This window comes from Anabas testudineus, chromosome 22 (genome assembly GCF_900324465.2).
Source record: "Anabas testudineus chromosome 22, fAnaTes1.2, whole genome shotgun sequence".
Lineage (NCBI taxonomy): Eukaryota > Metazoa > Chordata > Actinopteri > Anabantiformes > Anabantidae > Anabas > Anabas testudineus.
Window position 1 is genome coordinate 13136552 of NC_046630.1, and position 26093 is coordinate 13162644.

General features: G+C 39.6%; 1 protein-coding gene across 1 annotated transcript in view; it reads right to left on the reverse strand.

The window, feature by feature from the left end:
* Positions 1 to 657: 657 nt before the first annotated feature.
* Positions 658 to 26093, reverse strand: part of LOC113148375 (transmembrane protein 132C-like) — an 81024-nt gene continuing 55588 nt past the window's right edge. The window contains 5 exon segments of the mRNA XM_026340064.1: positions 658 to 2246; positions 2959 to 3150; positions 9003 to 9303; positions 12203 to 12411; positions 17841 to 17984. Coding sequence (XP_026195849.1) covers positions 1164 to 2246; positions 2959 to 3150; positions 9003 to 9303; positions 12203 to 12411; positions 17841 to 17984 — 1929 coding nt within the window. The 3' untranslated portion in view covers positions 658 to 1163.

Sequence of the window (26093 nt, forward strand, 5' to 3'; positions counted from 1 at the left end):
AAAGAAGGGAAGAGGTCAGATTTGGGCTTTTATTACAGTTAATCCCTTGTTCATTCACTGTTATGGAATTCAAATGCCATACAGTTATTTCATAAATTAAGCGTGTTTCCACCTAATTCACGCCATCCAACTGATTTATGAATGAAAGGTCTGATTCATACATTATTTATGTGATTGTCTATTGATACTCTTGATGGTGAGCATTGCCTTTCTGTTAAGTGGAACTTGTTCTAATTTAATTCTAATGTCACGGCTCTTGGATTTAAGTATAAAAAAATCTACTTAAACTTGGCAGCGGGATGGCATAAATACAAAAGAATAACAAAAGAAGGAAAATTTGGAGGATAACAAAACGTCAACTTAAATTAATAATATTAACACACTAAAAAAACAACCCAAAACTCTGCTTCATAATGCAATAATACTAAACTGACATGTCTCCAGAGGTACTGGTATTAGTTATCTACACACTTTCATTTCAGGTACCAGATCAGACACACATGCCTCCTCTTTAATGTCATCATGCATGGATCTGGCTCCTGGAGACACAACAAATCTAAAAACAAAACCAAACGGAACCAAACATCACTTTTACAAAATGTTACTATACATACAGAATAATACTTCCAACTCAAACTCTGCATTTATATACAATACAAAATTGCTTTGAACTCTTCTCTCCTAGAATGTATAATTGCTGACATGTGGTACAGGCCATACAGCAGCTCTACTCAACTAAAAAAGTGACAAGGTTCAAAAGGTACAACAGATACAACATTAAAACATGATGACTTTAAAATGAAAACAAATCAAACTATGTGGTGCATTGAAAGTAAATTGAATCCGAAAAACAAAGACAAAGAACACACATTTAATTTAAGCAACAATATCAAGCTCACATTCCTCCCGTTATAACTATGTTTGCGGTGTTGTGGCAAATCATGCCTTGCTGTGGTCCGTTGCTTGACCTTTTCTGAGCATAGTCATGGAAGAAAACAGGCTGAATGCACTATCCTGTTGTGGTGAGGTACAGCAGCCTCATTTTGTTTTCTGCACTCATTATTTTCCTCTTTCCTTTCATCCCTTCATCCCTCATTCTCCTCCTTGTTCTGAAGGCATTCAGGTGAGTTTCTCTTTAGTTCATTGAAAACACCCAGTACCTCCTATGCAATGTTCTTAATTGCATTCTCATTCAGCTTTTCCATGTAGTTCCTAATATCCTTTGAGTCCCCAAGCTCAATGTCTGGACATACCCATTTTATCTCACTGGTCTGCACTAGTGCTAATGGGCTGAGTACAGGGCATCCATTACTGGACTTGACATTGGAAAAGGTAGTAAACTTCACCCTTTTTCTCTTGGTGGTGGGTGAGTTAAGCGACTCACTCCTGTGATCCCTCCCACTCGAGCTGCATCCTCCCACACCAGTATTACCACGCTGGATGCCTCCATTTAGTAGCTGACTACCTTCCTCAAGGGTACCACCCAGGTCGTCCTGCTGCTGTTGCTGCAGACATAGCCCTTCCTCTTGACCCAGCCAAACCCAGTCATGAGCATGAGGCATTGCCTCTGGGGCTTCCATGGACAGCTGTTTGCTACGGTACTTGTATGCATATGAGATGCAGTTAATAAGAAAAACCAGGATGGCCAGGCAGAAGACTCCCAGTAAAGCGTACATACCAATCTCCAGATCTGTAAGGCCCCGTCGGGATGGCAACAAGTCCTCATCAGTGCTGCGGCTTCGAGGCAGCTCCGCTTGATCTGGATATTCAGAGAATTCATTTGGAACTCTTGCCCCACTGTCCGCTGATAAACGCCCCCCACTAGGCCTCATTGGGACATTGCCTCTAATAGTAGTGGCTCCCCGGTTGATTAACCCATTTTCCAAGTCAGACGTAGAGCCACCATAATATGGGGGATCAGGGCGTGTTCGTCTGTCTCCTGGTCGCCTGTACTGCTCCTCTGGCTGACCAAACCTTACCTGGATGTTTGCCATTCCAGTGGCTAAAACAGCACGTCTTTGGCCCTTCTGGCATGTTTCTGACAGACTCATTTCAACACGTACAAGCAAACCCTGACCTTCACCCTTGGCAACAATAATGGGCCACTTCCACGCTGCACTGCGCTGCACCTCCACTACCTGTTGATCCAAAGACGTGGCAGCCAGGATAAAATGGGCAGGGTTATAGTTGTCTAAGGGAGTCATGGATCCATCACTGAATTGGAGCCAAGCACTGATGAGGGACTCCTAAAATATTGACACACAGAAAAACAGAAATTGGTACAGTAGTAACCCAATGCAGAGAAAGGTTGATTGAAACAATTGGACATAGCAGATATGAAACTTTTCTCCTAAAAACCAAATGATCTCTCTAAGGAATCAGAATGTAGCTACACTCAAGAGAACCTGCAACTACCAAAATAACAGAGCTGTATAGTGGTTTGATACAGACAATATTAATAGTGATTTGGCCCTGAACTTGCAAAACAAATACAATGCATAGTACAATAAAGATTTCACACTCCCTCATCTTATGGTGGTTAATATACCAATAGTGTAAATTACTGCAAGAACTTTGGACAGTGGTTGCAGTGGTCAGCACTGCTGCCTCACAGCAAGACAGGCCAACAGTGGTTTTGAATCCACGGGTCAGCCATGTGCCTTTCTGTTTGTAGTTCCTATGTTCTGCCTATGTCTGTGTGGGTTCTTCAGCTTCATCCCACCTCCAAAGCCATGCATGTTGGGTTCATTAGTGATTCTTAATTACCCATAGGTGTGAATGTGAGGGTTTATGGTTGTTTGCCCCTATATGTCAGCTCTGTGATAAATTGGCAGCCTGTCCAGGATGTTCCCTGTCTCTTGTCCAATGACAGCTGGGATAGGCTCCAGCACTCCTGTGACCCTGACGTGGACAAACAGTTAAGACAATGGATGGATATTTGGACAAGTAGGGTCATACCTGTTTGAGTGACTCAATAACTTCCTGTGTGGTTGCAGTGGCAACAATGGCTCTGTTGCTCCCGGGGCTGAGTTGCAGGGACAGAGAGAGTCCAGATACTAACTGCAGTCCCAGCTCTGTCACACTCACTTTATCATCCAGCACCCTGATGCTCCTCTCAGCCAGGACTGACGATGTCAGAGGGGACAGCACCTGCAACACAAGCCAACACTTGCTAGTCATGGTAATCTATTAGCTTCCAAGATTATATTGTTGCTGTGAATGAAGAGGCAGGCCAATTTACTAGCAGCCATGTCGACAGTGAGGTCACTCTAGATGATGTCTGATGTCTGTTCCTGGAGACCTACAAGTTGAAGCCTGCACACTTAATGGAGTTTTGTCAAGCCATGGCTTTCTAGATCCTCCTGTGAATTTAGTAATAATCACTGGGGAGAACTACTATACGAAGCAAAAATAGATTGGTGTCAAAACACATCCTGACACACACATAATGGAATCTCAATGTAGAGAGTCTATAAAAGTACTGTAAGTCCAAAATACAATAGAAGCATATGTAATGTATTATCAGAGGATACTGCCATATGTCAAATACCCTCAGTATGCTCCAAAAGTGCTCTGAATGGAATAACAAGTATGTTGTTAGTGACTGCCCTTCAGAAAGAGAACTGTCAGAGAGACAGTGTCTCTGGTCTGATGTCAAATTTGACAGAACGTGATTTGTCAGTTGACCCAAAAACTGTTACAAATATCTTCTTTTTTATGCTTTTGCATTTTAGGAAAAGATGATGGTTCAGGGTGAAATAAGTACTTTGCTAAGGTTTGAAAATGATCTTGACTTGAGTAGAAATTGCTACTTTGTGAAGTTCAGGGGTCCTTAATGTCATGGTTACAATCAACACCACAGTTAAGGTCAATCAGTGCTTGTAGCCAGGGGTAAAAAGAAACCATTGTTAAGTCACTGTAGGAAATGGGAAATGAATAGCAGTTTCCTGTGGGAAAGTCTGCTATTACGTTTAGGGGACCTTAGTCGTCATGGTTACGACTTGATTAAAGTTAAACCCCATTCAGTCATGCACTCCTTTTCATAAATATGACAGCATCTGAATCTGTTGGCTTCGTGTCTAAAGGAGCGCCTTTGTCACTTCTTGCTCTATAAAGAAATCTGTGGCCACTGTACAGGGCGCCATGCTTGGTCACTGTCGTGGATATGTTGAAATGAAGCGGTGAGGTTTATTAAATATGCATTTGCCTAAAAAGATATTTAGGCTTTTTTCCACTAATACAACAACACTTTGTATTAAAAAAGAAGGTTAAAGAAAATGCATACTAATAACAAATATCAATTATAGACAACTTGGCACCCTATAAAAAAGTTGTTAGATGAATAATAAAAACAGCAGTTTGTAAAGGTGAAACTGACTTTAACCACTTTGTATACTGACAACTGCTTCTTCAAAATGCATAGTAACTAAAGCTGTAGAATACATGTAATAGAGTAAAAGTAAATGTAACAAATGTAAATACTAATAATAATAAGAACAAGTACCTCGAAATTGTACTACAGTATAATTAAGTAGTAGTAATTGTGCTACAGTACTTGAGTAATTGTACTTAGTTGCCTAACACCTCTGCAAAGAAACCAGTGTTGGCTCTTAGTAGAAAAATAGTCAGTTTGTTGACACCTCTGTCCACCTGGACCTCTTTTGTGAATTATTTTGCTCTACAATACACAACCCCTTTCCTCCCATTGACCAAAACTCGCAATTACTATGACTGGTAGTGGGCTATATCACGTTCACAAGTTAAATGTGCTGTTTTTGCAAATTGCAAATAAATTTTTCCTTCTGTACTTTGTTTAGGTACTTGGTCAAGAAAATAGAAAAAGAAATTGAACAAAATTAGCTTCTGTATTCTAAACTGTATATTTAGTAATAGAGATCACATGTCGAGGACTACAGAGATGAAGAAGTCTGTGATAATACGAAATGCACATAAACTAACATGCAAACATACAAATCTCAACACGTTCCCCACCTCCAAGTTGCCAGAGGTGTAAGCATGTAAATTGTTGTGATATTGTTATGAGATGAGAATCCCTACCATCCGTTCCAATTAGGGCTCCAGTCTCTCCCTTAGCCGCCCTCGCATGGCCGCATTTACCAGCCATAATGATCTGTCGGCACCGATCACAGCCTCATTTGTACAGCCCCTTTCCCTGTGTGCTTCCCTTTACTTTACCTTTTTTTATTTTCCATTTTGCCCCCCCACACGGTGAAACAAAAACCCTTAAATATTGAACACAGCTAATGTCAGTGTAGTCTTAAAAAATAAGTAATAAGGGCAGATTCTCAGTGATTGGGAAGCTGAGTTTTTCACACTAAGAATTAAGTGTGCGATGTATTGTTTCTATTATTTGTGCCAATAACAAGTAATGGAAGTAAATATTATTCTGGAAGTCAGGCATGCTTCGTGGACTACTTGCTATGGAGTTAAATATGGGCACCATGGCTGTTTATATGTGATCATGTAAGTCTGTCTGCAGGAATTTACTGTTATTATTCTAAAGAACAAACATCATATTTACTTACTTTATTTACTTAGTAAAAAGGATGTTATACTACTGAATCATAAAAAGAAAAAAAACATTCTAATAAATCTTTTACCTCAAATCATAAAACAGATCAACACTCCCCATAACCCTAAGTACGTACTAACAACTTTAAAGACTTGACTGCTCTCTTTTTTGAATGTCAGGGCTCGTTTCTTTGATTCTGTGGAAGTAGTAAGATCCTTTCTTATGTCCTTTATCAGAGTGCTGCATCCAATTTCCACACACGTCATGTCTCCCCTCCACCCCTCTAGAGATTGTAGGTCCTGCCTTTGGCCTACATCCATGGTTGTGACTTTATCCCACCAGACTTCAACACATGACATGTCCCTTCCTCACACCAGTTCCAGAGTTTCATCTCATCTCCAGGGAGCAATCAGACTCCCCTTCCAGGCTCTCTCCTATTCTATTCAAAGCTCTTGTGTGATTTTGATCTAAATCTCTAAGGACTTTCAACTGCCTGACCCCACGAAAATCCTATTTGCACCTGGATCTACTCTGGTGCAGCCAACAGTATAACACACAATCCAGCATTGTCCAGAATTTCTGACTTATCATACTGACACCTTTGTAAAGGTTAATAGCAAAATGTGTTTTGCATTGAGGTAGTCTAACGCTAACATGTGAGGAAGGCGGTGCTTAAAAGAATCCATTCATTTCTCTTGATACACTTTAGATACCAGTATTTTAATGATCAAACTACCAATTACATACTATGGCCACTACAGAATCTCCTAATATCTTGATACATTTTTTAAATCCATCGCTACCAACATTAACTATCAGGCTAATTCTTAATATACTGCTCCAAATGAAACTGCTACTGCATAATGTATTTAAATATTGGACTGCCTGTGCCTTTTAATGAAGGAACTCTGAAGTTCACATAAACCATTCAATGATATCCATGTTTACGTTTTGTGTGTTCTCGGTTTGACCTCCTCACAACATATCTTGTGAAAGCAGTGCTGTTTGACAGCCAACTCTCATCTCAGGATTTGGGGATCAACTAGCATATGAACACATTAGATGAGCAATCGACTGCTGAAATTAGGCCACACTTTGAACTGTATTACTCAACAATAAGGTAACACTGGAAAAGATAAATTCATATATTACTGCAGTAGCCGATGATTTAGCGATGGTTTAGCGAATATAAATTATTGAAAATAATAGAAATAAATAGATAAATAGATACTATGGAAGAACAGAAACAGCATGCACCCAAACATTGAAGAATAGAATTATTTGTTCATCTTACACATTTCTGCTTTGCTTAGTGTGTTTGTGTGTTTAAATGTTTCTTTCTGTTTTAAGCCTAGAAGACCAAAGCTATGTCCCAAATGAGGAGCACGTTTTCATTTAGAACGATTGAACTTTTCCACAGACCTGCTGAGCAGCATACAAAGACTAGGCAGTAAACATTACTGACACCTCAGGTAATAATTATTGATTACATAGGACAAACATTCCCTATCAAATCACGGCTGCTTTAAGTGGTACAATTAACCTCTATGTTCACTTTGTATTCCGAGCGAGATATGCTCACTTATACTGCAGGCAATGGCAATTATGATTCATTAAGTCAGATCTAGACTTAGCTTCAACTGAGAAGGGAACTGAAAACATCAGGGTTTATTTTCTCATTGCCATAGAGACATCTTATAACATTATATTAAATAATAAAATCCCCATATACATTTAGAGATTCTCATTAGTGATTTCCCTGTACCCTTGGACTCCACTGTCAAATAGAAAGTTGAACCTGAAGCTGAAACTGAACAGAACTAAGCAAATTTGACATAGTATAGTCCTGAGTCAGCAACAGTATGAGTTGAATTGGGATCTATGATTTTAAGAATAAGTTACATACTGTATCTTTAAATGAAATAGAGTGAGTGAATGAATAGATTTTTCTATTAAAAAACATGTTTGGCATATTTACAACTTGCAGATATTTATTGCATATATGCTTTCTAATCTACTTTGTGCCATTCAATTGATTAAGAGCACGACAAACTAAAAACCTAAAGGCTGAAAAACCTGTGTACGGTCAGTGACCTCAAAACCCTAGAACACAAGTGAATCGGCCTTAGCTGATTTGGATCCACATCCAAATGGATCCACATCATCAAGCTGCAGTGTTTTTGTGTTGATGCAATTTTACCACTATGTTTGTTCGAGGTTCAGGTCAGTATGAATTATGGCCTGTAAAGCAGTCATCCAGCAGTCAGATGTAAATCTGCCAGTTGATTACTCTGAAGTAAAATGAATGATCAGAATTGGCTGCACACATCTTCAGTTTCTTCTTTCAATGTCATCAATGTCAGGCTTAATGCAAGGTGATCTACCACAGCTTTTTAGAGAGAGAGAGAGAAACAGAGAGAGAGAGAGTCATCATGAAGTGTTTGTGCCATGCAGTGGGTGTAGTTGTTTGTTGAATCTTCCCTTACTGTGGCCAAACTTGTAGCGCATGTATTGTGTCACAGTCTCAAAATGTAAATGACTTGCTTAAAGCTGCATTAATTCTTTGTTTCTGGACACTTGGGGGCAGAAGAATTCGGAAAAAGTCTGAACAATAAAACAGACTCTATTGCTTTATAAAGCTGTTATGGCTTATGGGTTTGCAAAAGAATTGCATATTTTATGTATTCGGCGCGTAGAGGGAAACATTAGCATTCATCCAGATTCAGATGTCTGGCTATACTGTCCAATATTTACTCTTATATATATACACATATATCTGTCTCAACTAAAAACCTAATGAAAAATATCTGCTTTAGCTCCTATGATGCGCCAGTTGTTAACTTCGTCTGTCTGCTGTGTCGTGCTGTATAGCTGCCATACAGTGGGGTTTATAAGAGCCTTTTCGCTGTAAATGGATGCCTGTTACTGCAGGAAACATTATGGATGAGAAGGGAAATGTGAGCTTTAAAACCAAAACAGTGAGTTTAAAGAGGCAAAATGTCTTTGTAGAGTTGCTAAATTGGATATTGAAATCCTTGTGGCTTTAATCTGATCTGCTGTGGTGCTCACTGGTGGCTGTTTTCTTGGATAGCCAACAAGAAGAGCAAGTCATGTCATCTTTCTGCGTCACAGTCAGAAATGTAGGGACACAAAACTACTCCAACAAACGGCAGGCAAGCATGGACGAGCTCCCTCACACTGCACTCACTGAAGTAACAGCGTTTAAATCAGCACATTTGTTTGATTGACGTGACAAATGTTTACATAGCTGCTCCTAGAGATGTCTGCCGCAGCTTCTGTGTCGATGGATAATTGTGTTGACAGGGCAGATGTGTCAGTCACTGCTGATTGGTTGGAGTAAAAAAAAAAACAGAAGCAACTTATATCATAACATAAATGTGAGCATGACGTCAGACTTAATAATAAGAATGACAAATCGCTAAAACACACACACACACACACACACAACCTGTAGTTTGGTGTTTCCCGTGCTCAGTCCTATTACGACTTGGCCGTCCAGCAGTTGGGCAACCTTCGGGTCCTCCACCCTGAGAGAATCCTTGACTAGCTGTGTCACCTCCACCTGCCAGTCACTACCCAGCAGGAATTTCTGCTGGCCCATCCCGTCCTCCTCTGTGGATCCTGTTGGATCTTCGGACTCTGCCACAAAGTGCGTGAGGACACGCAGGGTAGTGCTCTGATACTGGGCCGTGCAGCTGTTCTCTGCTCTCTTGTCTGCAGGGCCATCGTCGTCCTTGTCATCGGTGACTCTCTCATACCTAAAGGAGTAGGATAATAGGGGACAGATGAGCAATGGGAATAATATGGTGGTGACAGTATAATAATTAATATACTTCATGTTGTTTCTGAGGTTAAAAGAACTGAAAGCCCTTTGTGTTTAAAGATGTTCTCAGGAGTAAAATATACCTAAAGGGTTAATGACACTATTTAATTCAACTCTCCTTATCGCTATTAATGCCCACAGAGTAAACCCTGTCATGTATTTACTGCAGTGAAAGCCTCTACTGTCTGCAGTTGTGCTGCAGGTTTGCCTGACCTCGTGGAAGTTGTACGCTCCCAGTGTCTTCAAAAATCCATTAAAAACAGCTTGCAGAAACAAACTGCCGTCTTGCTTGCCTTCTCATTTTCTTTAAAAGGGCAGCTGATATTTTGCTGTATGTCTGCCTTTTATTTGGCCCACGGCAAACACAATGTGCCCGTATACAGCCATCTCAGAAGATATGTTTGGTAACAAATGAATGCAAACCCAGCAGTGGAGTTCTGTTCGATTCATTTTCATTCCAATTTAAGTCAAATTTATATAGCCTTTTATCACATTAACAGACCAATGTTATATGGGAGAAGGTAGCAAAGGAAATAACCACTTTAATTCTGCAAAAAGGGAAAACATCTAAGTAATGATGAATTTAGCCAGACGGGTTGTTTCCCAGACACCCAGATGTTTGATAAAAGTGTAACTCTACTTTATGAAATGAGTTATATTGAATTTTACCGATTTACTATACCTGCTAAAAGGTCTCTCTTCAAAAAGACATTAAAACCCGTTGTAGACATAATCTGTGCCCTGGCTACTTTATAACATCACCTTAAACAACAACATGTTATATCTTTGTCTATATTTGTCTCCAAGCTGAGCTATGGGAGCTGCAGTGATAGGTAAAATATGTCCTCAGGACATGGATCTGCTTAAAAGAATGACCCTGATGATGAAGAGCAACAGTGATATAGCTGTAAGGCATGTTCATCACTCTCATGCAGCTCATATTTACTGTAAGTCATTCTTTATCAAGTGATGTTACAGTAGGTCTATTTTGTTGTGCTGTTCTCTGTTTATCTCTCTCATACCGCACGTCAGGTTCTCACTCTCGCTATGTTCTTCACATCAATTTCTCACTCGACTTTCTTGTAATCTGTTTTTCAACTCCACCACTCCGCCCTTCTCTCTCCCTCTATCTCTCACTCTCACCTTTATTCTCTTATTCTTTCAAGCTCTGCCTGCAACTCTCTGTCTACCAGTCAGGTGGCCGGCGGGAGTGACAGTGACAGTTTCCATTAGGTTTAATGAGGCATGGCTGGTCAGGCAGAAAAACGGGCTGACAGGTTAGCATGCTGTGGCCCAATGGCTTGGCTTAGTTCCTAACATCCTTCCTCCACTCCCTCCCCCTTCCCTCACTCCACATCAGTGAAGGGACAGCAATCTAAAACAAGGTGACATTTGTGGTTGGCAACAGAAACATGGGGTCAGGTCATGTTTGTAGCAATGAGTGAGTGGTCAGCCAAGGCGCTGGAGTGTAATGAGGTGGCTTACATGTGTACAGTCTATGTGAATGATCATGCATACACTGATAAACGTACAGCCAGTACTCCAAGTAAACATTTTGCATTTGCTCTTTGCCTTTTATCTCCTATAATGTTTCACATAAGCCTCACATATCATGTGTGTTGTGCATCGTAGCACTTTTAATGCTATGATGCACTTGACATGGCCAATGTGTTTAGGCATGGTTAGCAGGGGGTATTTGTGTTAGAGTGCCACCCTGTGGGGGGTGGCCCAGTATAGGACTCGACACTGCAGTGACTCTCTTGCAGGATATATTTAAAAAAAATGAGCAGAAGCATTATACTGTGTTATAAATGTATTGAATGTGTGTATACAGGTTCTGAATGCTAAATAAGAAAGGAAGAAAGTAGAATTGTACCTTGTGACAATGTTTCACTCTGTGGGAAAAGTTTCCTCACAGCTATAATTTAACCTCATGATTACCTTAATTTCCAATGACAGCAATATTTCCATTTGCTGTGAATGGGGACTTGTCGTTCTCACTCTTTATTAAATTGAATGAATCTCCAACAACAGCATTTTACAGTATAAATTTTGTATTAATGTAATATACTGGCACTTATGAAAGGGGGTAAAGGCTGGGGTACATAAACAATTAAATTCCCTTTTTACATTTTAAACACACTAGTGTTTCAGCACTTAATGTCTTTACCATAGTCACTCTCTGTATGATCACAGTTAATGGGAATTATTATAATAGCTTTTTTTTAAATAGAAGTTTGCTTCGCTCATTATTCATTTTTACTTTAGTGGGGTTATTTGTATTTTAATCTTCTTAAAAGTAACTGCTAATTAATTATTATTTTTTTTATTAGATGTGTTGCACAGATTCTCGTGAACTGTCACTTTTCAGCCTGAGGAATTTTGTCCATGCTCTAATAATGCTCAAAATAATTTTTCATTTCTTATTCAGAATACGTACCTTTTGGGAGACCAGTCCTATGAATTATTAGACACTCATTATTACCAACTCTGCAGCTGCACCTGCATTTTATGCCTCATATGTGTGCAACAACACTACAGAGCCAATTTATTGTGGCCTCCATTTATTTTACCGAGTGAAGAATGTGATTTGAATTCTCGAATGCAGGCTTGGTTAAACACTTCTGAAGTTAATGACCTAAATAAAGACATTCGGACTTCTCCTGGGACTATTTGAAAAAAGCCAAATTGCGCTGTGATATATAGGCACACCACGGAGAAAGCCCCAACATTCAGTTTGTGTCTGGACCAATGAGTACTACTTGCACTTCCTGTCTTTTCAAAAATAATTATATAACATGCTGCATTATAGATGCTCCTGTTACCTCCTGTTGCCTGTACTAACAGGGACCCTCCAGCCCTTAATCTGGCTGAGCTCAGGGTCGGCCACATCGATAAGCAAGGGCAGGCGTGGCATCCATACGCTCATCTCCAGCTGGGCACTCAGGAAACTGTAGGTGAAGTTGAGCATCACTCTGCTCTTCCCTCTTGTCTCTTTTCCATTGACATACACGTAGTCACATCGCTCTGACACCTGAAGAAGAATAAGAAGCCGTGGAAAAGACAGATAAGAGACACAAAGTGATGAAACAGAATCCATTTCAGACTGATTACGTGGGCAAAAGATGATAAAATAGTCTGATTCTTGATAAGAATTTCTCTAAATGTAATGTTTCTAACATTTATCATGGCTTTAGAAGTTCAGTGTTCACTTTTTTAGATTATCTTCTTAAGTCCATTTGAATTTTTTCCCGTCAGAAGCATCTTTTGTAATGCTGACGGGTGGAAAGGTTTGGCATTGCTTCAGTGAAACCTCAAGTGACAGGTCTGCTCAGTTTCTTGTGTGTGAATATGTGTGTGTGTGTGTGTGTGTGTGTGTGTGTACTAATATGTGACTTCGATCCAACTTAACAGATGGAGCCTAGAAAAGACACAAACCTGTTTCATCCAACCAGAGAACAAAACACTCGCTCAAACTGAATTATGGTTGTAGAAAGCGCAACTCTAATTAGCCACCACTCAGATGCTTCTCCAACATAGGGGAATTATAGAAATCATATAGCAGGAGCATCAGAAATGGCTGCCATCATCTTCAAAGCGCCAAATTCTCTTCATCAAACGCGTTCCTCTTTCCTATAAGTCAGAAGAGCAAATCTATTTTACAATCTGTCATCGACGTTTGTTTGCAATCACTCACATTTCAATTCATTTCAATCTCAAATACCATCATAAGCTTGATTGGCACAACTAGTAATTTCAGCACATGTCCTCAGTACTGACAATTACTTCTTTATGACAAACCAGCCACAAGAAGACTGTCGTCTGTCTCCACTCCTTTGCATATAGCGTGGCAGCTTTACTCTCAAATGATGGCAGTCCAACCCCTATCTCCGAAGAACAAAGCTTGTCAGTTCTCTCCTCCTCCTCCCTTTCATTTCTTTTCTTTTCTCTATCACTCCTACTCTTTCACTCACAACCCTGTGCTTCTACAATATTACTGCACCTCCTACATGTTACTGTCTTACTGTAATGCAGTATTCGCTTCAGAAAGGACTCTTCTTCTTGAAACCAGACTGCGAAAAGCGTTAAGACTTTGCAATTTAAGATGCCACACTAGCATAGTGACTGGCTCCGCCCAGCCCTTCCTCTCCCTGCTCTGCTCTACTCTGCTACACTCGCCACTTTAGGTAGTTGTTGTTACGTGACATACTAATCAGGCAGACTTAATAGAAATTTTCAGCCTGGTTATAAGGGTGCACCAACACAAGGACAAATTGTTTTGAATTAGCTCTTGATGTTTTTTTTAAAAATTGTTGCTCATGTCCAGTTTGCCTTTTACACTGTTAAAAAAAAAAGCAGTGCACCAAACACCTGATAAGAATACAGAGAGAATGAACGCTCTGCTTGGGATGATTGTCACATAACCTGCTTTTTGTGTTTCTCTGACACCACAGTTCACTTGCTCACATTGCTATGTTAGGATCACTTACATATAAGTACCCAGATTATATATTTCACCTTACATAATTTATTGTTGGGGAAACTTCTCTACAACTACACTCATGGTCTAACTTCTCTGCTGATATGACATCATGATATGATGAGAAATTAGAACATTTTAAGGCCTGTGCATGATAAATCAATTGAAGGCCTAATGGCATATATTGATATTTATTCCCTACAGTAATCACATTGTTAACAACTTAAATCAAACATAGTTATAACTGTCCTGACTAGCTACATCTAGTGGTGCAGTTACACACACTGCTCACTGCTTTTGCAATTATTAACGTTGATGAAGTGACAATATGCTTTGTGTTTTAGATGTCGCTGATAAGTTTCTCCCCTCCTGCACACTTGCACACAGACTGTGTAAATAGGGTAATTTGCTGGTCTGCTCACCAGCAGACAAGATTTTATTTAACATAAAAAAAAAAAAAAAAGTCTATGGGGATTCAGGAAATACTTCTGGTGTTTGGGTTAGTGGGGCTGTTTCAATATTTTTCTAAGGCACCTCAGGGATGTGGAATGGGTAAAAAATGTGTAATCTGCTAAGTTTTTCTAGATAGCAGTCAGTGTAGTCGGAACTAAAATACACAATAAACCCTGTCAAGTCCAAACTGGTACCGTTCATCTTTACCAATGCTGTTCCTGTCAATATGGCGGCATAAACAGAATGAGTCTGGTGACGTCCGGAGCTCTATAGCTCAATGATCCATGCAGGTATAAATATATTAATTGGTATAATTATAATCAACTCAAGTCATCAGATACTCGCTACTAGACTAAGACAAAGTGCCCCATTGTGGTCACACTAGCAGTTGTGCACTCAAAGTTTTATAATTTAAGAACAAATGAATTGAAAATAAATACCGTATGTTACAACTCAGAACAACTGTTGCATTGAATTACATTTAAAATAACCACGTAATTTAAAATCGTCGAATATAACTGCCATTTTGACCTAAAACATTGTAATGAATGTAAAACATGTAAGATAATCTGATTCTGGTTTTTACATGCAAGCGTTGCGTGAGGAGGGAAATACAGCTACACTCATACTGATACTTTGAGTGCATGTGATAGCTACTACGAGAACCAACTCCTTACAGTTCGAAATGTTTTATCCTTCAAAAGAGTGAAGCAGCCTATGGGAGCGAGATCTATTTTTATTTCTAGAGTGGAGTGCCTGTAGGGAAACCCAAACTGTGACTTCACTTATGTAACTCATTTGTCTTGTTAGAGTATATGAACACTGCTCTTCTGTGGTATAAAAGTATTATACCCTGCAGTATGATGGGTGTACATGTAGACTAAGTGTTGCGTGATGAGGTGAACAGATTAAATAAATACTGTATGTAAATTAGTATTATTTTCAAGTGCAGGAGAAAGGACAGGAGCACACGTGGCATGCACTAATGTGCAGTGGTTTTTGAAAGGCGATCCTTACAAAGGGAGTGAGCTGAGGGAATCCACTTCACTCCTCATCGAGTCTCTTAGGCCTCATCTCTAGTTTCATTTGGATTTTTCATCTGTGTTCACTCATTTCTCTGTTTTAATCTGTGTATTCCAGTCCATCTCTACCTTTCATTCTCTAGTCTTGTTTTCACTTTGTTTTAATTCTTTTTTTTATTATGAGAGGTATTAACAGCTGTCTGAGATGGAAATGATAACCACAGGAACATAAGTGAGATCTTCTGCACTGCATTAAACATTTGGACTTGACTGATATCTATAGCCCTTCATATACTTAATCAGACGCAAATCTATGTCATGTTTCTGAGAAAGAAAAAAAATCATGCAGACTTTGAATTTCTTAATTGGCATAAAAACATGAGGACACCACAGAATACAATTCAGAGTTCATCCATTACAGTGTATGGATGAAACGATATCTGAAAAAAATGGAACGGGGAATTCAGTTCCTGAGAGTACACTATTTTTTCACTCTCTTATTGCCATAATGGGACAATCATTTCAGCTGTGGCCATTTTCAAAAGGTTAAGGTAAATTTATTTAATTTTGTTACAATTAGTCTTATTTATTCTAGAAATTTGGGCAACTGAACATAAATGATATTTTACTTAAATTATTCTTGGCAAGACCAGTCCGTGCACTTTCTGTCAGTCTAAACTGTAACTCTGTATTCACATTACAGTGGTAAAACAGTAGTAAAACAAGGGTCTTTTACTGTGCCGTGCTCGTCTATGAGCACAGTATTTTTCCTGTACTAACAATGCTACTATTGTGAGCAGTAGATTGCTATGTTCCAGAGACTCAAACTGTGTTTGAGGAGTTTTCAAACACTGGGTCAGAAGAGGTACTGCAAAAAGGGCAATTATAAGAAAAACAAGAAGTTTTGGAATTGTAAAGCGTCCAAAGTTATTTCAGCAGAGCCACAAAATAAAAAACAAGAACCCCAAATTTATGCAAATTATGGCCTCTTTAAGCAGCACATACGTGTAGTAGGATAAAATAGAGAAAATCACTAAAATGGAGCATACAGTTTAGGGTTTAAGATGCCTTATTTTAGGGTGAAGTCACCCTTAAAGGTCCATGGTGCAGATAATAAGGATTAACAACCAAAGTTTGAGTGAAACTCTGAAGAAAGACGAAGAAGCACCCGGATCACAGAGTGATTTATTTCGAGTTTCCTTTGAAAATAGGGTGGAGAGAGGAGGGGTACCACTTACTGTTCCCAAACCAGATGGGTGGGCAGGGGAGTGCGCTACCGAGGTCAGCGTCACAATGTGTGGTACTACTTCAGTGGATAATTAAACCCTTTGAGAGATCTGCCTTTTCTCTTCTCTCTGATATGCATGCACGATACACAGAAACACACAAAACCAGCTCCTCAATATAACACAGACACTTGCAGCACCATTCTTTTTCTCTCACACATACCCACAATTAAGAACTGTTTACTTTTCTCATCTCACTCACTTGATTTCTTCTCTCTTCTACTTTTGCATAATAAGATGGGGACCAATATTAGACCTCATGTTGCTGCAATAAAAAGCTCAGTCTTTTCCCACCATCTTTCTGGATCGCAGTAGCTTTACATTTTATTTATCTTTTAACAACAAATTCTATATTTCCCAGAGAATTCAGTGTGGCTTTAGATTAATTACCTCAACTTTGTGGAAAGCCAATGAAAATTGACTTACAGAGATTAAACGCCTGTGTTGGGAAATAAATCACAGCGAATATTTTGTCACTTTTATTGTTCGTCAAATTTAGGTTATTGGCAAGTGGTAATGAAGTTTTGCTTCCTCTCTCTGGCAACACAACTCCTCCTGTATACTTTTAGCTGTTTACGCTGTACATTAAAATCTCAATTAATGTCTTCACCTGTAAACAGATTCTTTCCCTGATTTATTTAGGGTATTGGAAAAGAGACACTCACAATCAAATAGATTCTCTAAATCAGTTCTATCTGTAATTTATCCTATTATTTGATTTATTCTGGCCCTTGCTAAAAATATTGTTGTGCCCAACATAAAAGGCATGTACTGGGATTCAGTTGGTACAGCAGGTAGACCACAAACTTCACAGTGTTGTCAGTGGTGTGAACAATTTCAAGTGTCCCTGCACACAGTACACATACTGTCAACAGGAGTTCAAACACTTCTAAACGATATTATGCAGGGAAAATGCTTTCTGCAGGGTGGTTCAATTATTTTCCCAGATGACTGCTAATTGTTACAGGTTTTAATTTTTTTATTTTTTTAAGAATTTCTGAGTGCTCAGTTGCTGGCATACCAGTCTACTTTGCTGGATTAAAGCCAGACTCTGCTTCCTAGACTAATATGTGCAACCCACTTCTATATCACAAATAGTTTTTGCTCATACTGCTCACCCACCCACGTACCACTAGAAAGCTGATCACGAACAAAAGGCGACAAAGATAAATTGGAAAAAGTGGAATGAAAAGCAGCTGCTTTAAACACATGCCCCACTAACCTTGATAACCTGTTCATCTGTTGACTTGCACTCCACTGACTCCGTTACATCAGAGACCGCTCCGTCTGTTCCTACAGTGACTACCTTTATTGGCAAGGCGACCGTACGCCCAGTGAGTACAGCTGTGTTGAGGATCTCGGTGTCCTGGAAAAGGGGGACAGAAACTTAAATCAGTATTACTTAAACAACAAAGGGACAGATCACAAGCTTGAGTTGCCATCAATTTTAATACTCATACATTTAAATAAATGTATTACTCGACTAGACTAGACTTGAAGCAGTTACAGTACAGACTTTTGCTTATATGCAACATTTAATTTATATAAATAAAAGTTATTCAGAGAAAAACTGTTCAAAGGTTTAAGTCTAGATGTAAATATACTGACAGACAGAGAGCCTGTCTTTAAATTTCAGGTAACAAGTGCCATTGACAACTGCCTAAAAGCTGCATCACCGTGCTTGTTGCCAGTCCCAGATGTTGTAAATTCCTTTTTTTCAGATAAAATCTACACTCAGTACCTCAAAATGACAGAGTGAAAAAGAGAAAAACTGAAATATCCCACTGGCAAAGGTGATCAGACCATTTGCAACATCATAAGTGCTTCTTGGTTTCTCTGGATAGTTTGCTGAGATGTTTCTACACGTTGATTGGGGTCTACCTGTGGTAGAATAAACTAAATGATTGGACATGCTGAAAGACACAAACCGCCCTATAGGAGGCCTCACAGATGACAATGCATACTGTATCAGAAACCAAAAACCATGAGGTCAAAGGAACTGCCTGCAGAGCTCAGAGAGAGGATTATCGCAACCATCACTGCAGCCCTCTACTGATCTGGGCTTTATGGCCGAGGCTCGACAGAAGCCATCAGACCACAGAATCTTGTTCCTCGCAGTCTGAGAATACTTCAGGTGCTTTATTGCAAACTCCAAACAGACTTTCATGTGTATTTCACTGAAGAGAGGCTTCCTTCTAGCCGTATTTGGGGTCAAAGACGACTGATTTAAAAACAAGTAGAATTTCAAAAACAACTCAAAAACTGAAAGGGAGTTTTTAAGCTGGACCACAGGGTAGTAGAGACCATACTACTACCCTCTCCTGTCTCCCTGGCAGCAGGTGTCCTCTTCAGGCTGAATAAAATGTACTGGACAGTCATAGTTTTCATGTCGTTTCAGCAGATGTAATCAAAATATAAATAAATTGTATATATTTACTGCTGTAGAGTGTTGGGAAAGTGAAACCAGAAAGTTTCCAGTGTGGTACGACGGAGTCAGATCAGTCATAACAGAGATAAACAGCTGCCTGTGGAGATCATGCTTCACTAAAGGTGCCTGGGAGAAAAAACATAGGCTTGAAATGTAAAAAACGTTGTGGTTCCAGAGGTGATTCATGTTCCACACAGGCGTCTCAAAGTGAGACGCGCTAGTGATGGACGTAATGTGAATTGTCCTTTAGGTACAAAAGCTACGTGATTAGACTTGATGGAAGAGCAGCATTGGTTATTGGGCAGAAACGGGAAAAGAAATTCTCCACCCTTTCAAAAGTCCTGCTTTTTGTAGCATGTATTAATGATGTGCACCTCTTAGCCTACTTGCAGGTGCAGTTTGCCCCTTCTGCACCAGAATTATGAGCATGATAACAGCTGATCACAGCGATTTAATAGGGTGATAATATTGGAATTGTCTCCTAGCCCCAAGCCCGGATAAGGATTGAGCTTCTGAGGTCTGCTAAGCCTGACGTCTTACTAACACCACAGACCCAGGTGTTTTTCCATTCTCAAACTTGTAGTCTCAAGTGATATCACTTGAGGGAATTTATCAGATTTTGTGCCAGTCCCCCTGGCATTATAGGCTTTATACAACTTTCTCACATACACAGTGACACTTCCCAAGACCTATAAACAAACTTTGATATGTAAAATTGGTGGCGCTTCTCTTTAATGAATGGTGTTGGGTGAATCACATAACAGTCATTTGAGTCTTTTTTTATAGAGCTATTCCCCAGAACTCATTTTAAGTAGAGAGAGAGAGAGAAAAAAAATCACCATAATACTTAATGTCAAATTCCAAGTGTTAAAGAAATATCACAAGATATACTTCAAGGCCTTATAGAGGAGCAGGACGAAGAGAATCAGATCAATTAAGACAACGTCTGGTAATCCTTGAGCTCTCAGGGTTGGCTGTACAGAGGATTTGCTCTAACAGTGGATCCAGCTCATCACAGCTTAGTTTCAATAAAAGACTACTAAGAGGCCAAAACCTTTGAAAAGCAATGGAAAACTGGCCTCTGGGCTGCTCTTTGTTCATCAGAACGAGTGCTAATGTTTGCTTTTGTTTCTTCACTCTGGTGCTCCTTTGAGGGGAAAAAAGGCATCATTTTAAAGCTCAACTGCAGATAAAGGACTTCTACATCGATTAATAGGAGGTTTTCTCTTACCTTGATTTTCTTCTTTCACGCATGTTACATTCTCCTGGTTTCTGATAGCTCTCTATGACATCTGTCTGGACGTTGTTTCATCTAGAATTTCACTAGTCTACACTTTGTGAAAGATGGGGAAAATACAGTGCTTATTCTGCTTCCTCTATACTGTAGGCAGCCTTACTATAGGGTGTATTGATGTTCTTTTTTGTGTCTATTTTTTACAATAAAACCCCAAATTTAAAATAATGCAAACATATTTTATGTTTGCATTATTTTACACTCAAAGAGTGATGTTACAATAAAACTCTGGTTGGTCTTTATTTGGCATCTACTCATGGTCTTTTAAAATAAGCAATGCCATCGAATCTCAGCTCTTATACTGAGGTTTTCAGCAAAAATACTATTTTACCTTGAGTCTCTGCTTTTTAAACTGCCATTGCAAACTGCTTGCAAGTGATCCCCCAGCATTTCATACATATTTCACATATTTTAAGAAGTGTGAATGACTGTCACAGTTCATCAAGGGTCTTTCTCACACCATCTGTGAATTTGTTTGGCCTGCCACATGGGAAACAAAGTCAGTTCCTGAAATTTAGGAAGAGACAGAAACTCGGCTGTTTTTTGGCTAAAGTGAGCCATTTAGTCCGGTTCGGCACATAGCTGATGCAAAATCATTAAGCCTCTAATACATTTCAGGTTTCATAATAATATCTTACAAGCTTGTGGGTGTATCATAGGTGGGTTTCAGTTAATATGAATGCTGGGAGTTTGGAAAAATGATGGCAATCACTGGAACCATACAAACCGTCCATCTCTGAATTTACATTTGTGGGAGAATCACATTTCTCAGACTCGATTCAAATAACATTGTATGCTATAAAGCCTCACCATCTGAGACCTTCAAATCAACTCTCATCCCTATCCCTCAGTGAATAATGAACAGTTTTGCTCATAATTATAAGATAAGACAGAATGGACAGTCCCTGGTGACAAATAAGGAGCTATATAAAGTGTTCTCTGTGTGTTCTATGCTTCGGCTTGTGATGGGTAATGTCTGTTTTGGCTTAATGAGCAATTAACACTGAAACAACGTTATGCAAAGAGAGGTCTTAATGAGCTCCAACAACACGTACTATGCTTGTGCCACAAAGAACTGAATTTCAAATGAACTCATATATTATAAACATGATCACAAACACACACATGGAGATTAAGTGAAATTTAACTAGACAGCTGGAGTGACGCATTAGGCACAAAAGACAATATGCTTTTCCATGAAATCTGCCCACCTCTCACTGGGAAATGCTTGCCTGCCTAATACCCTCCTGCAGTTATGAAGGGCTGAAATGCACGTCTTAGTCGTGGAGTGTACTTTTACACGAAATCACAACACTCATGTGTATAAATGGCTGCATTATTCGTCACACACTCAATGTGTGACAGCAAACAGCCATTAAATCTACCTGGTAGGTGTAAGTGTGGTGGACAAGAATTGCTGTGGGAAATGTGCAATGTAATCGACAGGTGTCCATACACATGGTGCATCACAACTTGCTCCATGTGGGATTGGAATACTGTTGACCTGGTCAACTACAAGCACTGTGGCACAGTGTTGATGATGACCACGGCGGCATAAACTGGGCTGGCGGCTGTCCAGTTTAGTGTCAAATAGCTGCACTGCTAACCTTCATGACAAACAGTACTGTAATGAAACATATTTCAAACATAATCAGCATGAACAGGATGTAAAAGCAACACCACCTGAACGGAATATAGATGCAGTAAATGTTCAAAGGTTTCTTGGACTGACGGTCGTTGAAACAGCATCATTGAAACAGTAGAGTGAACTCACAAGTCCCTGTGATCATGTAGATAAGGTTTGCATTTTATCTACTCTGGAAAACCAATGAAACCAGTGTCCACTGTGGACACACAAGGGTCACCTGTTATATGTTTGATTATGTTATAATCATTATGTTAAAAAGTCAGATTAATTCTATTTGTCACGCTGACCTATTATACGTTCTCAAATGCAGCATGTTTGCTGCATGTTATACTTTGTAAATCTTTGGATAGGAAGACTATAATTCCATTACCATTAACACTGTTTTGTGTTTAATTTTCTTACTTTACATTTCTAAAGTACTAATATGTCCTAAAAGGGACATATTATGTATGTGGTGATAACCATAACCATCATGAGGCTGATAATGAATCATTTTTATTGTGGCACAAATAATAATCTTATCTTATCTCATGATAAAATGAACCAAAAATACAGGTTTATGACAGCAGCTGTGCTGTGAGATCTGTGGTACTGACATTGAAGTTGAGTGATATGTAGCCACATGGCCTTGGGAGTGCTTTGGAAAACCATCGTAGTTTATACACAGACAGACACTCTGCAAACAAATGATTGAAAAGTGCAATGAAAAGGAAAAGTGATGTAACACGATGGTAAACATGCCTCTTTCCCATTGTTTCTTAAGTGTTTTGCAGTCATCAAATGTGCTTATATTTTACAAAATGCAATTAAGCTGGTTCTCAGTGGAAACTGTCTGATAAATAAAATGTAAAGTAATTTACAGATCACAGATCTTAGATTTGATTGTACTGTCCTTTCCTTTCAAGTAGTTTGTAGATCACTGTGCTACAATAGCTTTCTACCATCTCTGACATTTCCTGTTACTGTGATGTGTCCTGTTTCTGTGCCTTGCTGTCGGGTAACACAAGTTGTCCCCGCACCATCCCCGCTCTCCATCCCAGCTTGTGCGCAGCCATTGCTGCATCGCGTTTTTTAAAAACTCAAGTTGTTCATAGTTAATCAATTACTGACTGTTAACATGGAAAATTGCTTAAAATGTGCCTCCTTAACATGGACACATAAGCACAAACACACACTTGCTGCCCAGCTGCCTCCTCATGTAGAAGGTTATCTTAACAACCTCTCAATGCAGTTTAGAGAGCAGAGCAAGAGAAGAGAAGAAAGACGGCGAGAGAAGTAGGAATCGATAAAAGGCCATTACACTTCTGTGCAGCTGGGGTACCAGGGTGGAGTGTGTGGGGGCTGATATGGTTGTGGATGAATGATGTGCAAGCAGACAACTTACAGAAGCATTGCTTAGAGAATAGTTACTGTATTTTACTGTACGCCTCAAGCTCAAGGACAAAACCTGCTGTTGGTCTATAACTTGAGAGCTGGCGTCTGGATATCACTTTGGATTAGTCTCCAAGTTTGTGAATGTTGGACAACAGGGTTCAAGCCCAGTGGGTAGATGGTGTCCTCGGTTTTCCTAGGGTTTAGTAGTACCAGCAGCTAGAAGCTCATAAGGTACGGTTTCAGATGGGGATCCATGTATATGTACTGCTTCAAACCTCACCAAGACAGCCTGAAAAAGAAGGTTTGTTTGTGGTGTGAAAGCGAGGATTCAACCACAGGATTGGGTGAGAAGTAATACGATTTCAGCATGAATTCAAAAGTTGACTTCAGCTCACCTTCTAAAAAACAAACTTTTAAAAACAATACAAAATACAAAGCAATCTCCCATAGAAGATCGTCTGGTAACTAAGGCCAAATAAGGTTAATACAAACTTCAGCACTCACGATGTAGCACACAGTGGCCTAAAAAAGGTTCCCCCCATACACACACAATGCCTCTTTTTACTATCAGAATTTGTTACAGTAACATTGGGATAGTCTGTATCCTTATATCCTTAAAAAATAAAAAAGACGTTAACAGAGGTGTGAGGAGTTTGTGTCTACTCGTGTTGCCCCTGTATATGAAGTGTGACCCATAATCAAATACTTCCTAGTGAACTCTTGGTGACATGAGAAGAGACAGGGTGCAGTAAAGTGCTGCATGACCTGCTGTCACTCACAAGAAGTGTACTAGGGAGTGTAAAGACGACAAATGACTGATATATACTTGGTAAAGGGGAAGGAGGGAAGAGGGCATTGGCTTATATGAGGGCCCTCGACGGTGCTTAACGCTGGCTAGCAATTTATAATTCATTGACTGAACAGATGCGTCTGACCCATGGAGAACCGCAGCTAAAGTGTTCACTAACTGGCTGAGATTGACAGTAAGCTCATAAGTTCTCTACTGTGTTGGCCTACAGGGTTCATATTGCCACCGCAACACTCTCCGCTATTCTGTTCATATCAATTATCAATAAAAAATCTATTCCCTCCAGAACCTGCACAGTCTTCTCCGCGCACACATACAAACATCTCGCATCTTATAGCAGGAGATAAAATGAAAGCAAGAGCAGGGGAATCAACACGTCCAAGGATTTTATTTTATTTTCCTCACCTTTTCCAAAATAGTGATACAACAGCAGGGGGAGAGCGGCGCAGAATGTAATCTTTTTTATGGTTATGGCTTGGGAAAAAGGCACAGGAGCAAAGTTATTCTGCACTGCGATGTTGCAGTCAGAGAGAAGCCAGAGCGACGGGCTGATAACTGAAACGACAAAGGATGTGATAGAACGAGCAAAAAAGATGGAAAATTGCTTTTTTTTTTTTTTTGGCTTATAAGTGAAGAAGATGTCAGTCACTTCAGGTGCAGCTGTTGAATCCTTCTAAATTACTTTAGTTCAGTTTGAGAAAAACCTTAATTCAGGGAGATGAGTATAGGTGAATAGAATACTACTTTATTTACATTATTACATTATTTCCTTTGCACGTATACTACATATACTTAATTTCACGTTAGTTAGTCTGAAGTCTTTTTGTGAGCATGAAATACGCTGAATAATCACCTCCTGTGTCTCCACTGATTTAACACAATTGGCAAAGCAGCTACACTTGCAGTATTGGCAAATAAAGAGTTGGGGGAAGTTTGGGGGCATTCTGCCATGACCAGGAGTAAGAAATACCACTATTGATTATTAAATCAGGACTTTCAGTGATTTATACTCTCCTCATTAATTAGATATTGATTTATTACCCAACCTGTTGGCCTGACAATCTGTTGAATTTTGTTATTGTGTACTGTGAGCTCTAAATACTTTTAGTGAGATTAAATATTAAGCTGCTGTTGTTCTTCTCTCGTTGTAATTTCTTGTGCGTTACATTAGGAGAGGAAATGCCAAAGTCAGCAGTGGTAAATCGGCAGACCCCCGATAAGGCTGCCCATATTTTGAGGATCCCTCTGCTGTTCCTCGGGGCATTTTGATTAGAATAAGCCTGGGAGTTGTGCTGTACTGGACCTTGGCTCTGGCAAAAAAAGAAGACTCCCAAGCCAGACTGACAGAGGACAGGTTGAGGGAAGGCAAGCCAGCGAAAAATAAACCAACACACAACAACAAATTACAGAATGGACAGGCTTAGCTTCAAAGTAAAGCCTGACTGACATACACAGAACCTGTATCCTGGGTCCTGAGAGGGGGAAGAGAGAGATGTTAGGTGACAGGAGTGAAATAAAGTTTTGTGTGTGTGTGTGTGTGTGTGTGTGTCTGCTATAGAAAGGACATGAACAATGTGTGTGATTCATCAAGGTGTTGCTCTTTTTCTTCAACACTGCCTCATGATTACAGTTATAAATAGTCCCACTTTAAAGATGCAGTGACTCTGGCCACAGTGTGAACGCAGTGTAGAAAAAGGGTTATCCACATTGCTACAAGAAGGCTTGACTGAAGCTTGACTTTTTGTGAAAGAGGGAAGTCTGTGGGAGCATGTGAGCTTGCTATTCCTCATAGGCCAAACACTCATTCATGGTGAAGAAATCATGGACAGGGTTGGTTTTCTGGCAACTAGCTGGTAAACAAAATGAGTATTTTGCAACTAGGGAGCCTATCTGCTCCTAAACATATTTAGGAGCAAAGCCAGT